Source organism: Magallana gigas, chromosome 3 (assembly GCF_963853765.1).
Source record: "Magallana gigas chromosome 3, xbMagGiga1.1, whole genome shotgun sequence".
Lineage (NCBI taxonomy): Eukaryota > Metazoa > Mollusca > Bivalvia > Ostreida > Ostreidae > Magallana > Magallana gigas.
The window spans coordinates 23,317,440-23,336,465 of record NC_088855.1 but is presented as its reverse complement, the minus strand read 5'-3'; the positions used below and the strand labels follow the sequence as shown (position 1 = coordinate 23,336,465).

Genomic DNA, 19,026 nt, shown 5'->3' with positions numbered 1-19,026 from the left:
TAAACATATACATCCCTCGAACAACCACATCCCACCCCCTGAATATTTTTCTTGATCCGCGCATTAGTCGTATTTTAATAAACTTCAAATCTAAATTAATCACATATTATAGTTATGTGGGAGTGGTTCTTTTGCGAGTTCAAATAGATTTTGTTTAACGTCGTTAGTGTATAAAAAGTAGGACCATGCGGTAGCGTGGTCTGTATGCTCGCTCGAAAGAAGATGCAGATATATAACGGCTGACAATGATGTGGAGTGTAATGAATTTGGCTAGGTAAATTCTAGTAAAAATCAGAAAAGGTTGTACAAACGGTGTACAATATAACATGTTGTATGCATAATAAAAGTCCTTGCGAGCAATTTTCATATGTAATGCTTGTTGTTTATTCAGCACTTCATTGGAACGAAATGAGAATGAACTTAAGAAATGTTAATATGACTCAAAAAACATAGAGAATATACAGTTTAGGCAATATTCGAGGACCAGGCCTCTGAAAGACATTTGTACAATTTAACTTCGGTTTCCATGAAACTGTACCTGTATAATTGATCCCAATATCTATACATGCTCTTAGAACACTAATATACATGCTACAATAATGTTGAATTCATGAGACTCATTTTAATATGAAAATAATGGATTTGTTTATGTATTTCATACATTATAAATGAAAACAAAAGTATCTCTGAGAATAGATTCGGCCTCTCTAATGAATGAACATGAAGTCATTTCAAAAATTTCACAGCCTTGTTGGGAAACCTTTGCACTGATATGGCTGTGATATTGGAACATTTGTGTATTTTGACCACAGACAGGTTGACACATTTGACCAAACTGTCGAGGGTTTGGTTAGTTAGTGAGCGTGACCCCGAAATGTCCAACACTCGCAGAGACTTGGTAATCACTGCATTATTGGCCTCCACAAGCTTTTTAATTCCTTCGTTGGTCACCCTAGGACAATAACTAATGTCAAGGTCTCTTAACTGGGTCAGATGTTGTGGAATAAGCTGCAATGATTCATCCTCGATTTCGGTTCCAGCCAACCGCAAGGTGCGCAGGTTGTGGAACCGACTTACATCGTTCATACCCGGACGTAAATCAGTGGGAGGGGTCACAAGGTCCCTGAAGTGTTGGTGGCTCAGTCCCAGCATCCAGTTCAGATTGAGGGTGGTCAGAAGGGGGCAACAGGAGAAACAGAGGGCACTGACCGTGGACCAGGAACAAGAGGACAGGGACAGGGTTTTGAGCTGGGGGATGCGGGCCAGTAACCAGGTTAGCTGTTGTTGGGTCATTATCACATTGTCTAACTTGAGGCTGTCCGGCTGTCTTTTCACCATGCCTATGATGTGTGTTTGGCATATTCTTTTTCGGCTTAAATCAATGACAGGCCACAGCTCACAGTTCATTCCCCAGCTGTAGAAAGCCTTGCAGACAGACAGACATCTTGCCAGGTCCGCATGAGGCAAGAAAGAAAACACTTTAGTCCAGTGGACTTTCTCCAACAGATGGAAGGCACCATTGTTAAGTTCCACACAGTCTGGAGGTGGTGACGGGGCTGGGGGTCGCACCACATACTTCCTCTGCACCACCTCCGTCACTTTACCCTGCCCGCTGTCACAAGATTTCATCTGAGATGGTCTGGTCCCACTGCTTACTTTCTCGGCCTTCCTTCCTCTCCTTCCTGCTCCATAACTTTGCCTCACTTTGTATGTTTTCTTTGGAAGAGGATTCTCTCTGACTGTCTGTTGATCTTCACTAACCTTTTTCACTTTTGTCTGAACAAATTCAAAGTTAGTGACTTCCTCTGAGGAATAGTAGCTTTCAGTGGCCTCGTTATTAGAGGCGGTGGATGACAGAAGACCTTGACTTTTCACGACCTTGACCTCCATATCACCTGGATCATCCGGTCTGGATACAAAGCCCTGGAAGGACAAGGACTTCAGTCATTATTGTGCCAGATTTGGGCAAAAACCTGCAGCCAAATCATTAACAAGAAATGCGACAAAGTTTAGCACGAAAATTTATTGGAATTAAGTGACAAGAACAGATGAGTTTTTGGGTCAAATGATGAAATATTTAACAATGAAAATAATTTCTTTCGAAGATGGAACGATAAAAAAAATGTTATCATTACACGAAGATGAATACTTTTAATGAAAAGTGAGATCACATGCAAACATGATTTTCTCCAAAAAATTTAATACATGATATTTATAAGGTTTACAAATCAAAAACACTTTTTAATACCAATAGGATAATTTATCACTTGTATATATATTTGATTGATTGGAATTCATAACAATTCAACAAAAAGAGTGAGTCTCATATCAAACTGAAGTACAGTATATACATGTACCTTCCTATAATCAGAGACTTTACATCTACTGCTACCTACGCAAAAATTACCCGTAAACAGTTTAACAACCAGCAACTTCATAATGTGAACCCTTCAATATCTATATATACATGTACATAACTGTTTTGTAATATTTTTAAAGTTGAGCAAAGAATTGGTTGATGATGATTTAAATGAGCCTATTGGCAAGCCTTTGGCTGTCACATATTTCCAACTTCAAACAGTATTAGGTTAATCTTCAAAATCTTTAACAAAAAATATATGCAGTATCCTTTTTTGGGAGTTGATTTTTAATCAACTCTCCTATGCAGTCACTCGGACAAACCGAAAGTGAAACAGTGTTTGGACCTCAGCACAAATCATTGCTCCTGACAAGACTTAGTTCTTGAAATTAATTGATGAATTCGATGTAATGTATGCTAAAGCATTGTTTTTCAAGGAAACTTATTTACAAATACCTTAGAAATAGTCAGATTTTAAATGGTACGAACAATTTAACTATTTTTTGTAGTCGTATGTATTCCTACGCCAGAGTTCAATATAGTCTCGTTCAACTCGACGCTCGGCTGTCTCCGTAAACCCTTGTCGGAGATTTACGGTGTCAGCCGAGCGTTTGGTTGAACGAGACTAGAGTTCAATATTGCTTGGATCCATACAATTTTCGAGAAATATTTCTACCACTGATACATAGTTTGATTGAATTAATTTTATCTTTAAATATAATTTAACATGATTCATATGGAAGTTTCTCGACATTCTAGTCGAAGAAGTTCAAAAATTCATATTATAAAAATATGCGTAATTCAAATTAGAAACTACGTATACATGTACTTGTCATGCAAAATAACATATCATTGATTTTAAAATAAATAAACATCGACAAAATCAACTCCCGTCAGTTCTTCAGTACTTTGATTTAAATCTTGGAAGAAAAAAATTAATCACTTATAAAATCAGTTTATTCAAGTTGATGATAAAAAAAATGATGCCATTAGATTGCAATAAAATGTATTCAAATTTATCAATTAAAAAAAAGACTAGGTCTTATATTTTAAGAACTGACATACAAAATTTTTATGTACATCATGAAACTGACATTCAGCAAAACATTGTGCTTAAAATTGAGCTCAGACATGGAGACAAGAGAGAGACAAAAACTACAAATCAAAAATCCCAACAGACTTCCGTTTCCTACTTAAAATTTTGAATTTCCATAAAATTACAAATACCGTTACATACTTAACCCAGGGCTTCTCTATTAAACAAAGAGGCCAATAGATAAAAATTAAATCTGGATAAAAAATCCCAAACCTCAAAATACCAAGCAAACCCTAATTACCCCAAAGCCCCACACACTTAAAATGAACAATGAACAAGAAAAAACTGGATAACACTGAACACACACCTCACACATGTTTTGAATGAATCTGGTTTTCACACATTGTTTTATCAGTATAAATGACTTATGATTTGCTGGTGATATATTGGCGATTTTTTAGTGAATTAATTTCAATGGGATAAGTCACTAGATCATTGTCTCTGAACTAATCAAGGTATCTCCTTGGAATAACTACCTCACGCTTTGGTCGTTTCTTGGGGAAGTCTAATTCCATGTCATCTCCCAACAACTGTGGAGATCTCTTCACTTTGCGGCCAGACCTGGTTATAACGGTCTCTTTTACCTTTGAGCTTTTGTTGGGTGAAATGTTCCAGGCTGATTTCTACAATGATCAAATTTGCGATTGACATTTGAAATGTATAACTTGTTTATATGCTAAACCAATTTTTTTGTTGACAAATATAAACCAACCTTTTTCAGCTGATTTGATGAGCCGATTGGTCGGCCAGGTTTTCTCCGGACCCCAAAAGATTTGGGAGAGAATTTCTTTTGGAGGGTCTGTTTGAAGGTGGGCGGGTCTTTGGGGGAGGGTGTATGTGATACAGTCTGTTCAGGTGACTGGGTGGTTGTCGATCCGATTCTGGCATCCACTGAGCTGCTTTCTGTTTCAGTTAAGGAATCGTCATTGACTTCAAAGTCCTGATAAAACAAAGAGAAATGTATTGATAACAGCATGGAGAGGGAAGAACTTCTGTACATGCACTAGACAACTCAATAAAACATTTTTCAACTTAAAACAAGAAAGTCTTCCTCAGTGATCAAACATATTTGCCAATTTAGTTTTTACTTAAAATGATCTTGCTCAAAAAATTAACGGATAAGGAAAATTAAACGGGGCTTTAAAAATTCACTGTAAAACATCTAGCCTGCAGAGAAAAGAAATAATGGAGCAGAATCCTTACAGAATATTCCCTTTCCTGTTTCATGACGACCCGTTTTCCCTCTGCCTCTGATTCTGATTTGATCTCTGTCGTAGAATCGTATGATGATGCTGGACTTCCTGCTCGGGGGCTGTAGAGACTCTCTTCCTTCTTGATCCTTGAAAACCTGGCCTGTAAAAGCAACATTTCATGTAACAGGACGAAAAAAAACTTTACCCAGGTCCGGACGCCTATGCCGAGGGTATAGCATAAGCTCCCATCGACTTTAACTCTGTGAGTTATAAAAGGAATTTCATTTCAATCTCTCTCAAAAAAATTCCTATGGCCAAAAAAACCCAACAGCATGAAGTCTTCCAAGGAATTAGCTAATACATGAAAACTGGGACTTGACATAAGATCACAAATATATTTTTTGCAAACTCCATCCTATGAATGTAGGAACTTGCTTAGCTAGTTCTCTTATTGAACAATATGAACAACAATGGGAATCTACCTTTAGCAGACCCTGTTTTCCGTCCTGGCAACACTTCGGACACTCCCAGCTGTTTGGCAGGTCCTCATTGATCGTTCCCTCATTCTCCAGGTTTTCATGTTTTTTCCGGACACACTCCGGATGATTGATCTCCCAGCAGATACAGCACTCCATCAGGGTGGTGATCATCTCGTCCGGATTTTCCGAGGATTTCACCCGTTCGTCCTTCCCACAAATCATACAGATTGCAGCATTAGGAATCACAGGCTGTAAAAAGAAGAACAACTTGTTACACATTTATATATAAACTTAAAATGAAATTCACAAAGGTTTATAAATACAGACATTAATCTGAATTTTAATTTGTCATTAACCAATAGAAGAACATTAGAGTATTAAAACTATATGTACTATATTATAATGGTCTATTAAATCTGTGATTTACCAGTATATTAGGGCTTACATATACAGTTTGTGATCTTTATTGAAAATGCATATCCAAGTAGGGTATATTGAAAGGTTGCAACAAAAGTGTTTAGACCCACAATTGTAATTTCACTAAAATGTTGCTTCACAGTAAGAATTGAGAGAAAAAACACATAAAAAATTTTGCAAATTCTTTTGGCTGTTCATTTCTTATACCCTACTGCGTCAGTGGTTTTAAAAGAGTTTTGATTCATAATCTATTTTCCTCATTCACTCTGTCATTCTTGCACTCACTGCTAAACACTGTCTGCTCTTGCAAGACTGCTTCATACGTCCTGGTCCTCCGTATTTCTTCATGTCTTTACAAAAGTTACACTCTCCGCAGTCCGTTCTGGTGCACGGCTCACACTTTTTACACCGCGTTCGCCGTCGCCTGATACATGAGGTAGAATTACTCTTGGCCTGCTGGGATTTCGTCAACTTCAGATGTCCCTGGCCTGTCTTGTACACTTTTGGCTTGGGAGGCTGAACAAATTCAAAACAACATAGTCTGTTAACTCTAATTTAAATATTTATTGTAAGTGGAAATGTACCTTTTGTTAATTTGTTACTTTAAGTTTTGTTACCTTTTTGGATGCAGGCCAAACAAGAAGAGCTTCTCCATTGCATGCAAGACTTTGATCATCTGAGGCATGGTCTTCTAGCATTTGCTGTAAACAAATATGACAAAATCAGAAAAAATCTCAATAAAATAACAAATTTCTAGATACTATATAGTCAACATGCATATAAATTATGCATATCTCTGTGATAACTGATATAATACAAGTACAACTCTCAAGAACTATGGTTTGAAACTCCCCTAAAATACCAGCAACAGTTCAATGAAAGTAATATTAAATGTAGTTGTAATTGTAACAGAAATGTAGTTGAAAGATTCAGCATACCTTTGCATCGTTTAGCAGTGTTTCTGGATCTAATATATCTTTAGGATATCCTTTTTTGGCAGTAGGGTGCTCCTCTATCCACTGAATTAACTTTTCAAGTCCACGTAATTCACACTTTGTCAAATAACACACTTTGTGTTCCTTCCTGTTCCCCCGAACGGAAGGGCTGTGTGCCATCTTGTATGTCGAATCACTAGACTTGGGTTTCTTGCCCCCAGTTTGAGTAGTGTCCATTTTTTTCTCTTGCGATTCACCACTGGTAAGAGATCCTAGAATATCTTCAGATTTGTCGTATATTTCTGTGTCCGCAGAACTACAGCTGTCGGATGATAACTTGCGAGGGGATCTGACTCGCTGAGGTGTGACCGCTTCCTCCTCACTGACTGACCGGTGTATGGAAGGGGACTGGTCTATCCGGGTCAGTTCTATGGTGACACTTTTGGAGAGTTTGGGGGTGGTGGATCTGTGGGTGTGGACACTGGTGTCTGTGTCCTGGGAACATTCGTCCTGAAGAAAGGGAGAGAACTCTCTCCGGTCCTCGTTTTCCTTGTCCTCGGGAGGGAGTTCCAGACACTGTTTCCCTGTTATACAGCTGATGTACCTCGCTAATACGTACCATGCAATCTCTGTGTAAAATGGATAACGGAACTTCTGTGGCACCTGTAAGTCAAACCAGATCTAGAGACAATTGCTTTCAATTTGATTAAACTCAATTTATTTACCAATTAAGGCCTGCAAGGGGCATCAAGATGGAACATTTCTGTAAAATCCCACAATACTCACAGAAATGTAATGATATAAACATCCACAAGAGAGAAAGAGTAAAACTATCTAGTTTCAAATAGTTGAACAGTATGTTTACTTGTAACCAATAGAGGCCCCTACACTGAGTTTAATCTGTTCAACAAAATGTATAACTAGACAAGCTAGAAAGTGCTCTTGATTCTATTAATAAAGTCAGTGCTTGATGTAACCAAAAATCAATCCTTATGCTACTTGCACAGCAAGTAAATTTTCTCAATGCTGTTATAATCACTTTATTGTATACAAATGTATTTGATTGTTCAACTTCAAATAGAAAAAAAAAATTAAAAAAAAATAAAGATATAATCCTCTTAATAAATTGTTACTAAACATAGGTACATATTTCTGCTTTATTGGGGGTCTCATGATAGTTGTTCCACATTGTTGTACTTACACGGGTTTTGTCCTCAACTTCCGACACTCTCAGTTGGTTTATGATGTTGTAACTGTGCAGAAAGTTCCCACCAAACACCAGGGAGTCTTTAGGTGTGTAGACGGCATGAATCCAGCCTACAACGGAACAAAAGAACCCGTCCTAGCGCTGTCTAAATCAATGGTTAGCATTTAGGTTTATGTATTTTTCAAAGCAAAATATCTGGTAATAACTCTGTAATGGGGCCATTTTACATCAGTATTTGATGACCAAATACATGTATATCATATCAATGTATGACTATTCAAATACTTTGCAGCTGTTCCTTAGCTTGTTTGATTTGCATATACTTTTCTTGTTTAAAATATCTACTGAGGTTGATAGGCTGACAAAGGATTTTGAAAAGTCATGAGAATTGATACAAATACAAACACATACCCGAGGGAATAATAAAGGTATATCCTTGCAGGAGTTCAATCTTCTGGCAGCCTTCCACGTGGTCTGCCAGGAAAATGTCCCCCTGTTTTCCTGAGAGCACCCAGTTGGTGTATATGTCTATGTTCTTCTCAGTCGGTGGAATCAGCCAGAACACTTTCTCTCCGTGCAAGATGTGGTACCACACCGAGGTACCACCAAAATCAATGTGGAAATCTGTGTAACATCCCTGCACGCTCATCAAACAATACCTGTCAAATATCTCAAACATGTTAACACTATACATTTAACTTAATGAAATATAACATTCTACATTTCTCTCAATAAAAGATCCCCCCCCCCCCAGTTTTAGAGAGAGGGAGGAACCACCTACAAATGTGTAAAACAGAATACTTACTTTTGAACTTTCGGATACTTCATTTTCTCGATGATATTGGTGGACTCAGTCTGACATTCCTTCAGATGCCTTGGCCATACTGTGTCTACCCAGTCTATCTGTCTCACCTAGCAGCAAGAACAGGAGCAAATCACAGACAACATTATCAAAAAATAAATCAAATACATTCAAACAACATGTGTCAAATATCTACACAGAGTCTTTTATCAATTCTGTTGAAATTGACAGACTTTAATCAAGCTCTGTCTTTTTTCATTGTTGTAAAGTTAATTGCAAAAATTTTCACAAACCCATCTGTCAGAGCAAAGCCTATAATCTAAAAATAGAATTTTTTTCTCCTTAAGGAGATTGAATCTCTTACAAAAGTAGGTGACTCCACATAGTTCTCCAGCTTGGTGTGACTGAACTCCAGACTGATGACATTGAGCAGCCTCTGGCGGTCTGGATTATCGTAGTACTGCACCCACTCCCGCATGGACATTTCCATTCCTTTCTGAGTATTGACATCCATCACATCCAGCATCCGCCTACTCCCTGGGTAAAAAGAAATTGTCAATCAAACAGCAATCAGCAAAAAAAAAAAGTCATTCTGTTTTGTTCTTCATTGAACTTTCCTATGAATTGTTTTAATAAATAAGATATATTTTTCTGAGTCATTGATGCAACTTCCTCAAACTTCATGAGGATGTGAAACTCTACAATATTAACTTACCTACACACTGTTTAACATCTGAAACTTTGAAGTTTTCACTTGGAACCCTGTAAATTAAAATATTAACATTAAAAATATCTGTAGTATCTTTGAAATAAGCTGAATGTAAAACTAGAGGTACTGTGAGCAAGCTCACAATTGATACCCCCCACTAAGAAAAAAATCATAACGCGTGTATTTTTGATATTATGGAAAATATTGGATGAATCTTTTTCACTGTCCATTTTCTATAAATAACAACTGCTCTATTTTTTAAAACTGTTAATGCTAATAGGAGTAAACAAACCAATTTCTATCCTTTAATTCCATTTTATTTTAAGTTAACCGTTAATGCATGAGGACAATTGCATCCTTCCGTTAACAACCATGACTCGAATCAAAGGAAATCCACATGTCAAGCAGCCATTTAATATTTAAACATTTTGAATTATTGGTATACTGAGCCCGATTTTTTCCGAAATTTTTTTTCTACACATTTTCCCCCCCCCCCCAAAAAAAATTTCAGCTGGGCAACCCATTTTCAGAGAGATGGGGATGAGAATCTAAAAATAATTTTATGTGGCCTGAGACAAGCAAGCTTTGTGTCAAATTTTAGCTTCTAATATCTCCATTAATACAAGACATGACACAGACAGAATTTAGCATTTTCAAAATAATGACCTTGAACTTCCTCAATTGACCTTGGGTCAAGGTCATGACACACCCTTAGGTCATAAGCAATATTTGTGTGAAGTAAGAACATTCAATGCTTCTCAATAAGGAATATATGGACCAGAAACAAATTTTGTATTTTTTCTGCCAGTGACCTTGACCTTGCCCGAATGACCTTGGGTCAAAACATGACACACCCTTACATCATAAGCAAGTTTTGTGTGAAGTAAGAACTTCCAATGTTTCTCTATAAGAAAGATATGGACCGGACACGAATTTTGCATTTTTTCTGCCAGTGACCTTGAACTTCCTCAATTGACCTTGGGTCAAGGTCATGACACACCCTTAGGTCATAAGCAATCTTTGTGTGAAGTAAGAACTTCCAATGTTTCTCCATAAGAAAGATATGGACCGGATACGAATTTTGCAATTTTTCTGCCAGTGACCTTGACCTTGCCCGAATGACCATGGGTCTCCATAAGAAAGATATGGACCGGACACAATTGCACATACAGACCGACGGACAGACAGACAAGGTGATTCCTATATACCCCCCCAAACTTTGTTTGCAGGGGGTATAATTAGGAATATTTTAAAAGGTCATGGGAAAGGTCAGGTTGTGTGAAGAAACTATTGAAATAAGACAGGAACAACGAGTACTTTAAGGACAGCCATATCAATGATGAGCATGAAAATATCTATATAAAAATATATATGCCTATTTCATTTTTTCTGCAAATTGACTTTTAGTGCATCAAAGATAATGGCAATCCATTTTACATAAAATGAAGACCTTTAAACAGAATAGATCACTCCTATCCCAGTACAACTTCTCAATAAATGTATATATATACTCTTTGATTTAATACAATACCTAAGTCCAAGTCCTGTCTTGTCAACAAAGACAATTGGATATTCAAGCCCATTTTCTTGGATGTATTTCAGACCAAACTCTGAAAAGATGCAAAAAATAAATAAAAATAAATGATTGATCAACCCATTAAAAAAAAAATAAATAATTCTTTTTATAAAAGAACTTTCGTATAAAGAACTTTCATAAAAGGTGAGAACTTTATTTTATAAAAAAAAAATCTTTCTCTTTTCCATTCCCTCTAAACCACGATATATTTAGTTTCAACTTAACATGTTATACAAAAACCTCCATTAAAGATACAAGAACAGCAGCTACCTAAGTTTTTTTTTTTTTTTGAGTTCTATTTAAAACATTTTCAAATCTGCAATACCAGTATTAAAAGCATTCCTTCAAGAGAGTCATACCACAAGGTTTCCAGCATTCATAAAAATCATTAATTTAATTATCAATTCACTGTTGAAAAGATTTTAGATACTATCCTGGAAGCAGTGCTACCTACCGGTCCCCGTCAGCTCATTGACATATTTTCTGTTGTACTTGTTGGATCTGAGTTTCTCATCCAGAGTGTAACTTCTCTTGCCGTCAATATCATCATCATCCAAGTCCACATCTGTGTACGTCTTCCTCTCTTTCACTCTCTGAAACAGTTCAAAAAGACGATCAGTACTCAGATCAATTCACATTCTGTTTTTCTATTTTCATAATCAAGCAGACTCTACAACTGATATAAGTTTTTTTTATCTTCCTCCTATATTTCCATAAACACTTGAAATTCAAAATGAAAGTAAAATATTTTTAAGGGATATACAAGTACTTTAATTAGGAGAACTAAAACGTTTTAAACTTGAGTAATTAACTCAAGATTTTTTTGCTCTGATTCCATGACTTAATTAATAACACTGACAGTGATCAATTAAATTTCAAAATTGCAATTCCTTATAAGAACATTAAAAACTATTGATGGTAGAAGTTTCATGTTTATATGCTTCCTTAATAGATTCTCTCACTAACAAAAATAATTTTTAAAAAAATATATCTATAAATCCCCTACAAATAATTTTCATAAAAATAGTAAAACATCTATACAAGAGAAGCAGTATGTGTTCACACAAAATAAAAATGCATTAAAAATTGGGTCGTAGATAACATGACTAAGCCTATTCGTGTTTGTGACCTTGATATCCATTACAATGAAGGTCACTGCATTATTATCGACTACAACCATTTCAGAGCAAATATTTAATGTTTCATTCATGCCTTTATAAATTATCTTATTCATTATTTTTCCAGTTTTCTAAATACTCTTATTCAATGAAAATTTGAAATTTCTTAGCACTGTCTCCAGCGATCTTTTATTCAATCATTATTGTAGCTCAGTCAATGAACTTTACACAAAGAGAAATTCATGGTATTAAATATATTATCAAAAAAAATTTGAAACTAGTCATTTGTATTCACAGCTAAACAAAAAGAAAATCAGTTTGGATTAAATTTATTGACAGGTTTTTTTCTTTTTTGGGTAGTAAATTGCAATCAAAAAAAGAAAGCCATATTAAATAATATTATCAAACCTACAAATTACAATTCTGAAAAAGTAAAGCTCTTTCTGAGCATACTTCAATATAGTTTTTTAATTTCATCTCTATATCACTCAGATTCAAGCAAAAAAAAATTCAAGCAAAAAAGGGGGTTGGTATATGCATTCATGTACGTGACTTTTTCAGCATAGACGACATCAAAGAAATAGTACAGTGATAGCCAAAAGTCTTGAACACTTTTTGAAAGTCAGTGTACCTCACAGGAACAAGACCTTTCCTGCCAAAACTTATATAAATATTAAAAATCCTTTTGATTTGAATAAAAAAAAGTATTTTTTTCATTTTCAAAGAAAAACACTCATTGCATGAAAAGTAAACCAAGTTGGTGATTCTTCTTTTTATTAAGTTTTAGAGTTAGATACACATACACTTCTCCTTTTCCTTTAAAAACAACAAATATCAACAACTTTACTTCTCTAAAAACATACAAATTTAAAAAGCAATAGGTAATAAAAGATTTTTTGGCGTTTCTGGAGAAAAATAATCCACTACATAAGCCACACTATAGAGCTTAAGGAAGTTAACAACGTTGAATAGGCATAAAAAGGGTAAATTCTAATTTCTTTGATCATTTTATTACTCTATAACTTTCAATATAAATGTGAATTGATCCGGAATATATCTATTTAAAAAAAAACTATAATTTTAAAATGGATTAAAAAAGATCATAAAAAGCAATATAGAAAATAAAACAAGAAATTTATCTTTTCATAAAAGTTTAATGTAACATTTTGAATTTCTATTTCACCAGTAGATCTACAAATCAATAACACATACGCTCCAAAGAAAAATAAGACAGCCCTTTGATTAATGATCGAAACTTTTAATCATAAATACTGTAGTGATAAGATGGTCAGAGAATATCAAAATGGCTGCTTGCAGAGGTTTTTCACAATAAATCAAGCAGTGAATGCAAAACTTTTACAATGTTTTGTCCTCAACATACCAATTTGCGTCCTCTCTCTTGTGAATCGGTCATTTTGATTAAACCTGAAACATTTAATCTGAGGACATATTCCTAAAAATCAATGAAATTTTTCACATTTAACAAATAGTGTTTTGACGTCACACCGCTCCAAACGTAAATAGTATGGACCACGTGATTCCAATTTCGCCTCTTCTGTTGTCACTTTGTAAACTCAAGATTATTGTTTACCATAATCTACGCGGTGATTAAGATATATATGGTACTTCTATACACGAAAATCATTTACAGTTTTCTCTTTTGTTTAGTTGCGTTTCACAATAAATTTTGAGTCGTTTAACTACCCAAATAGGTCCTATTTACTCAATTATTGACGAATTTACAAAGCAAAAACAAATTTGAAAAAATCATAATGAATTAATTTATTATGTCAATTAGGATTCAATTGCAAAAATATTTAAGCTAATAAAATTATTCTTAAGTGAAATGATGATTTATTTATATTTGTTTTGATTATATCGGTTTTTGTGGTCTTTTTGGGTATTAAGTTAATGCAATGTCTGTTTATGACAGAGACTTGACACTTTGTTGGGAGAGATGCGAAAAGATCCTGTTGCTGAATTTCAAGTGCGGATTGCATGCTGGCGCATATTATAAACGTTTATTCTTCTGAAGAAAATTCAAGATATTTTCAGACATCGGAAGAGTTGAACAGAGGCATGAATATGAATACGAATCCAAATGCACCACATTGGAGAAAACTGTATTTGAGCCGGGCTAAGTTGAAAGCTTCTAGTAACACTTCAGCTTTGCTGTCAGGATTTGCAATGGTAATATTTATTAAGAGTATAGTGATTCTTTTTATGTCATAGAATATTTTAATACAATTGAATTCAGAGGTGGGTAAAAAACCTGGAGAACCTAGCATATGGGTAAATATATTAATATATTTAGGCTAGATTGTGTACATCAAGTTTTATAGGGCTAAATTTACGTAATTAACCTTTTACTTTGATCTGTAGAGTTAAAAGTCTTTAGTACCAACATATTTTCTGGCTGAGGCACCATTTTTCTCAGTTGCAAGAAAAGTTGGACAACAACTTATGAGAAGAGTGATGTACAAATGAATCCATTTGTGTAATTTTAGCACTGTTATGTTTTTGCATTACATGTACCAGTGATTACAAAGGTCCATAATCAGTCATTTGTTGGATGTTTTATGTAAATCTTTGTAACATCTGAAATTGGCTTCCTACTCAGACTGAATGCATTAATTGTGCTTTGTGCATTGTGCATGATGGATCAGATACCAGGAAGAGACTCGACTGCATTACTATATCTTTTATAAGTAAGGCCATGCATCCTTAAAACATGTTTGTTTGGAATTGGTGCCTGGAGGTTTCGAGACACAGGAGGGAGGGAGGGAGGGAAGGAGGGAGGGAATTTTTTCTCAAACTTGAATTTTAACTAATTAAAAATTGGTAAAGAATAAAAATGTCCATTTAAAAAAAATGTCCTTTATTTTTTGCTAAAAGAATTTTGTCAGTGAGGGGTATTTCAAAGAGGCAGATTGTAATTCCAAACAAAAAATGATTTTATTTTGGCGTAATCTTCTGTTTTAGTTTTTATGTGCCTTCTGGTATTCATTTGATAGTCTGAGAAGTTACATTTTCATAGAATGCATAAGGAATGAGGTCAATATGTACTAATTAAACTAGTGCAATTTAATTTGTTTGTGCTTTAAAATGCAAGATTTTATTTGCTAGCTGCATGTCTGTAGCTTTACTTGAAAATAAATATCTGTTGTTTTTCTGGCCCTTTTAGCGATTTTGATATTTTACATGCCAGGAAAATATCAAAATCATTAAAAAGAGATCAGGTAAATGTCAGATATATTAGTAGTAAATTGTATAAAGAATTTTTTGGTACTGATTACTTCCACATAATGTGTCCGGAAATAAGGTTAATCAGTCGAAAACTAATGCAAGTTTTGTGCACCATGAATTGCAAGTTTTTTGTATGTGAGGCTCTTTAGCTCCACAACATGTCCACCTAAATTTTCCCTGTGTGATGAATTATTATTAAATGTTTCAAATAGCTATGCTTTCTGTCAGTGTTTGTGCTGGGCCTCGCCAATTTCGCAAATGGCAAATTTTTTTTTTAAATGGTTAAAAGAAATTCAAATGTGGCAAAAAGGATAATAATAGAAATAATTGTAGAACCATTTTAACAAGAGCTTGGACTTTGGGTAGTTGGTCAAACAGCATTGTGACATAGGACTGTCTATTTCATTGCTGGCCACTCAGTCATGGCTCTTTGAAATCAACAAGATTTGTCTGGCTTTTGAGCTATGGCTACGCAATCTGTGTATATTTTACTTGAAACCAGTGTCAGTTTTAACTTGTTTTGATGCAAGAAAAAAAAGTTGCATCTTACAGAAAGTCCAAGCTCTTGTTAAAATGGTTCTATAACATGGGTTGTTCTTTGTGCCACTTTAAAGTGGCAAAAAGGATTTTTGGTCCAGTGGGAGCACTGCTTTCTGTCAGTATTAAATATGATTTCTAAAAAAAAAATTATGTTCATTTTAGGTGGCCCTTGTAGAGATAGGGATTGAAAGCGATGTTCCCCAAGGACTTGTTGTTGCGTTTAGTGTGTGCACCACCTTGCTGGTTTCTGTCCATTTGCTAGCGTTGATGGCTAGCACCTGCATTTTACCGCACATCGAAGCCGTCAGCAACGTCCACAACGTCAACTCTGTGAAGGAGTCCCCACACGAAAAAATGCAATCCTTCATACAAATGTCGTGGGCGTTTTCGACGGGATTAGGGATAATGTTATTCTTAGCGGAACTGGTGTTGATATGCTGGGTGAAGTTTAACACTAAGGCGGTGGGGTACAATGTGGCAGCAGCCTGGGCATCCACAGGCATCGTCATTCCAGTAGGAATCGTCTTCTTGGTCTTTGCCTTTCATTTTTATAAGAAACTCATCGCGCACAAGTTCGACAATCACGAGAGAAATTTAGCAGCGCTCGACAGAATGGCCGAGGAGATAGACATGAACCATAGTATATTGGATGTGTAGGTGTTATTTATAATTTTCAATTTTTGACTTTAATACGGTGCTTTATAGATATCCCCTACTTGCCAATTAGAGGAATTCCTTGTGATCCACCCCTTCTGAGCATGTTAAAGGTGTTGACTTTGATGGATAATGAATTGGAGGTATATACTGAGCATACCTATAAAGACTACTTTCGTTTAATCATATGGTGATAGTCATTTATTCATCTGATGAACACATCGGAAGTTAGTTTTAATTCTGTTTATTCTGTATTCTTTAAACTCTACATGTAATTATGTCTTAATTTTGGTTTTTCAAGAAAATTGTCACTACATGATTGTATAGATCTGGTACAGTATTTCTATGTACAAGAATTTTCAATTCACTTCACAAAAGTGAATTACTAAAAAGTACTAAACTGCAGGCTGGATATTATATTGTCTTACTTCTTAATTAGCAAACATTCTTAGTACATCTTCAAAAGAGAAAGAAATACAATTGTGAATGCATTGGCTAACTGGTTGGATGTGATTTTTTTATACCTGTCTAGTATATTTTTTTGTCAATGATTGAAACTATATATGTATACTATATATATAATGTGCAATCAATTTCAATAGCCATGAAGTATATGTACTTGCTCATGAGTGGTATGCAGTATTTTTCTCTTTCATCTTATTTAACATGATGTGTATATAATGTAACATATATATTTTTTTCATTGTAACTTCTGTATAATTATTGTACAATGATGGTTGGTCAGTTAAGATTCAGGTAGATAAATTTTAGATGGAGATATGAGTTTTAAGTGGATGTGTTGTCAGAGAAATGATTGTCTTTCCTCATCACATTTCCATTAAAGCATAGTCTTTTTTAAGCAATATCCTATAATGTTGCTTTAGATACTGCAGATTCCTGATTAAACGCGTGAAATTAATATTCATGAAAAATTGCAAGTTTTCAAAATTTTGCTTTTATTTCTCAGACAGACGTTACATAAAAACTAAATGAAAAGTTCATATAAAAAATATGTCGTTCGCAAAATTATATTCTGGCGAATTGGTGAAAAATGGTTAAAATTTGGAATTAAGTACTGGCCTAGAATAAGGAATGTACATTATTGCCAAAAACTGTGCAACTATATTTCCAGAAAGAGTCAGATATTTTGAACCTTTTCATCAAAATTAAGGATCCTTTTTTTTTTGGCAATGTTTACAAGCTACATGTGAGAGATATAGATAACATTAATTTAATTAAAATATGCATGTGACTTTCTGTGATGAAATGTTTACGTACACATGCAAATATGTGGTACCAGTATGCATTTTCATTGTCATATTTATCAAGTTGTGTTATATTTTACTAAATGTAAGGAATTTTCTCATTTAAGCAACATTTTACATTCATTATCAAGTATAATTAATAACAACAGAGAAAGCATTATGCATTACACCCAGCCCAATCTTTTTTCATGCTTTAACTCATGTCGTTTAACTTTATAATTGTTTTATAATTATCGTAAAATGACCGGAATATACAAAGATGATGACGTCATTATTTCACCACATTTATCAACACAATGTTAATGTGTTGTATGCTATATACATGTACATTTGTATTAATTACTCAATTAAAGAGATTTGGTGCTAGGTTCCTACTGACCGAAGAATATGAGTGTGTATTTTGTTTTGCATTTTTTTTTTTTTTGTGGAAATTAAAACTTTTGAAGCAAGAATAGAATTAAATGAAAAGAATTCATAAATTTTGTTTAATTAAAGTTGTATACTGTAAATTCCAAATTAAAAGCGAGGAATTAATATCCGTGTAAAATCGCGAGAATCCCGTCTCACGAATTCTGAAATCTCGCTTTTAATTTTGGGACACATGTAAACTACATGAAACTAAGATAAAATTTCGGCATTCCCGATTTTATGTTCTCACCATTTGATGGTTAATCGTTGAATTGTGGAATTAAGTACTCGCATAAAATAAGGAATCTACAGTATCAACAGATTTTTATATACACCCTAAAGAAAATTAATTCTAGTAATTACATCAGTTTTAAAACTTATATTTTAAAAACTTTAATACAATTATAAATGAGTATGTTTTGAATTTCATTGAGCTACCTAGTTTTTAATTGATGGTCAGTATTTTTTCTATATTTGTCTAGACTATATATAGAGTTATGTACTGGTATATACTGAATATAACAACATTTCATACTTTATGCTAAACTTTGAGTGATTACCAGTTTGTGCACTTTTTCACAAAGAATATTTTTGTCCATCATTTGAATTTTAACTGGAAGTCAATGATAATGGTGATCTCTTATGTTTTCTAATCCTCAGCTCAAATTTCAAGCACACACACAAATTTATTTTACTGTACATGCAGTATCCTGGCATTACACAAAGTCAAAGATTTTTGCCTAGCTCTGTCATAATGGAAAGTATATATTTTTTTCACAGTGCAGAATTGTGTGAATTTTTTTACGTTTAAACCCACATTTTTTGCCCAAGGAGCAAAAAGTCAGTCATAATTTCAATTATTAATGTAAACCCTATCAGGTTATTACACCTTTTCCAACATGATGGCCAAACTATGATTCAAATTTATGATTTCTGGATGAAGAGTTATTGAACATTGTTGAGGATTTGACATTGTCTTAAATAACAATGTTATTGATTATTACAATTATACAGTTGTATTT

The 19,026-nt window shown here is 34.4% G+C and overlaps 2 protein-coding genes across 2 annotated transcripts; one reads left to right on the top strand and one right to left on the bottom strand.

Annotated features, from left to right (window-relative positions):
- Positions 1–602: 602 nt before the first annotated feature.
- On the bottom strand, positions 603–13,603 carry LOC105328660 (lysine-specific demethylase 2A). The gene is made up of 16 exons (XM_011429631.4): positions 13,273–13,603; positions 11,228–11,366; positions 10,729–10,807; positions 9,204–9,250; positions 8,853–9,025; positions 8,492–8,598; positions 8,098–8,345; positions 7,681–7,796; positions 6,483–7,142; positions 6,162–6,245; positions 5,830–6,060; positions 5,131–5,376; positions 4,659–4,808; positions 4,168–4,395; positions 3,932–4,078; positions 603–1,923 (listed from the first exon to the last, which is right to left on the bottom strand). The coding sequence occupies exons 1-16, from the start codon at positions 13,303–13,305 to the stop codon at positions 727–729; spliced, it is 3,885 nt and encodes a 1,294-aa protein (XP_011427933.3). The 5' UTR covers positions 13,306–13,603; the 3' UTR covers positions 603–726.
- A 221-nt stretch (positions 13,604–13,824) lies between these two features.
- On the top strand, positions 13,825–17,121 carry LOC105328659 (calcium release-activated calcium channel protein 1). The gene is made up of 2 exons (XM_034481953.2): positions 13,825–14,081; positions 15,840–17,121. Exons 1-2 carry the CDS (start codon positions 13,890–13,892, stop codon positions 16,332–16,334), a joined length of 687 nt encoding a protein of 228 aa, XP_034337844.1. The 5' UTR covers positions 13,825–13,889; the 3' UTR covers positions 16,335–17,121.
- The last annotated feature ends 1,905 nt before the right edge of the window (positions 17,122–19,026 follow it).

Excerpts from the sequence above, each read along its gene's own strand:
- LOC105328660 (XM_011429631.4), bottom strand. The coding sequence starts at position 13,305 with ATGACCGATTCACAAGAGAGAGGACGCAAATTG. Across the intron at positions 11,367-13,272 it reads AAGAGAGAGGACGCAAATTG|AGAGTGAAAGAGAGGAAGAC; the intron begins GTATGTTGAGGA and ends GAACTGTTTCAG. Across the intron at positions 4,396-4,658 it reads AACAGGAAAGGGAATATTCT|GACTTTGAAGTCAATGACGA; the intron begins GTAAGGATTCTG and ends TTGTTTTATCAG.
- LOC105328659 (XM_034481953.2), top strand. The coding sequence starts at position 13,890 with ATGCTGGCGCATATTATAAACGTTTATTCTTCTGAAGAAAATTCAAGA. Across the intron at positions 14,082-15,839 it reads TGCTGTCAGGATTTGCAATG|GTGGCCCTTGTAGAGATAGG; the intron begins GTAATATTTATT and ends TGTTCATTTTAG.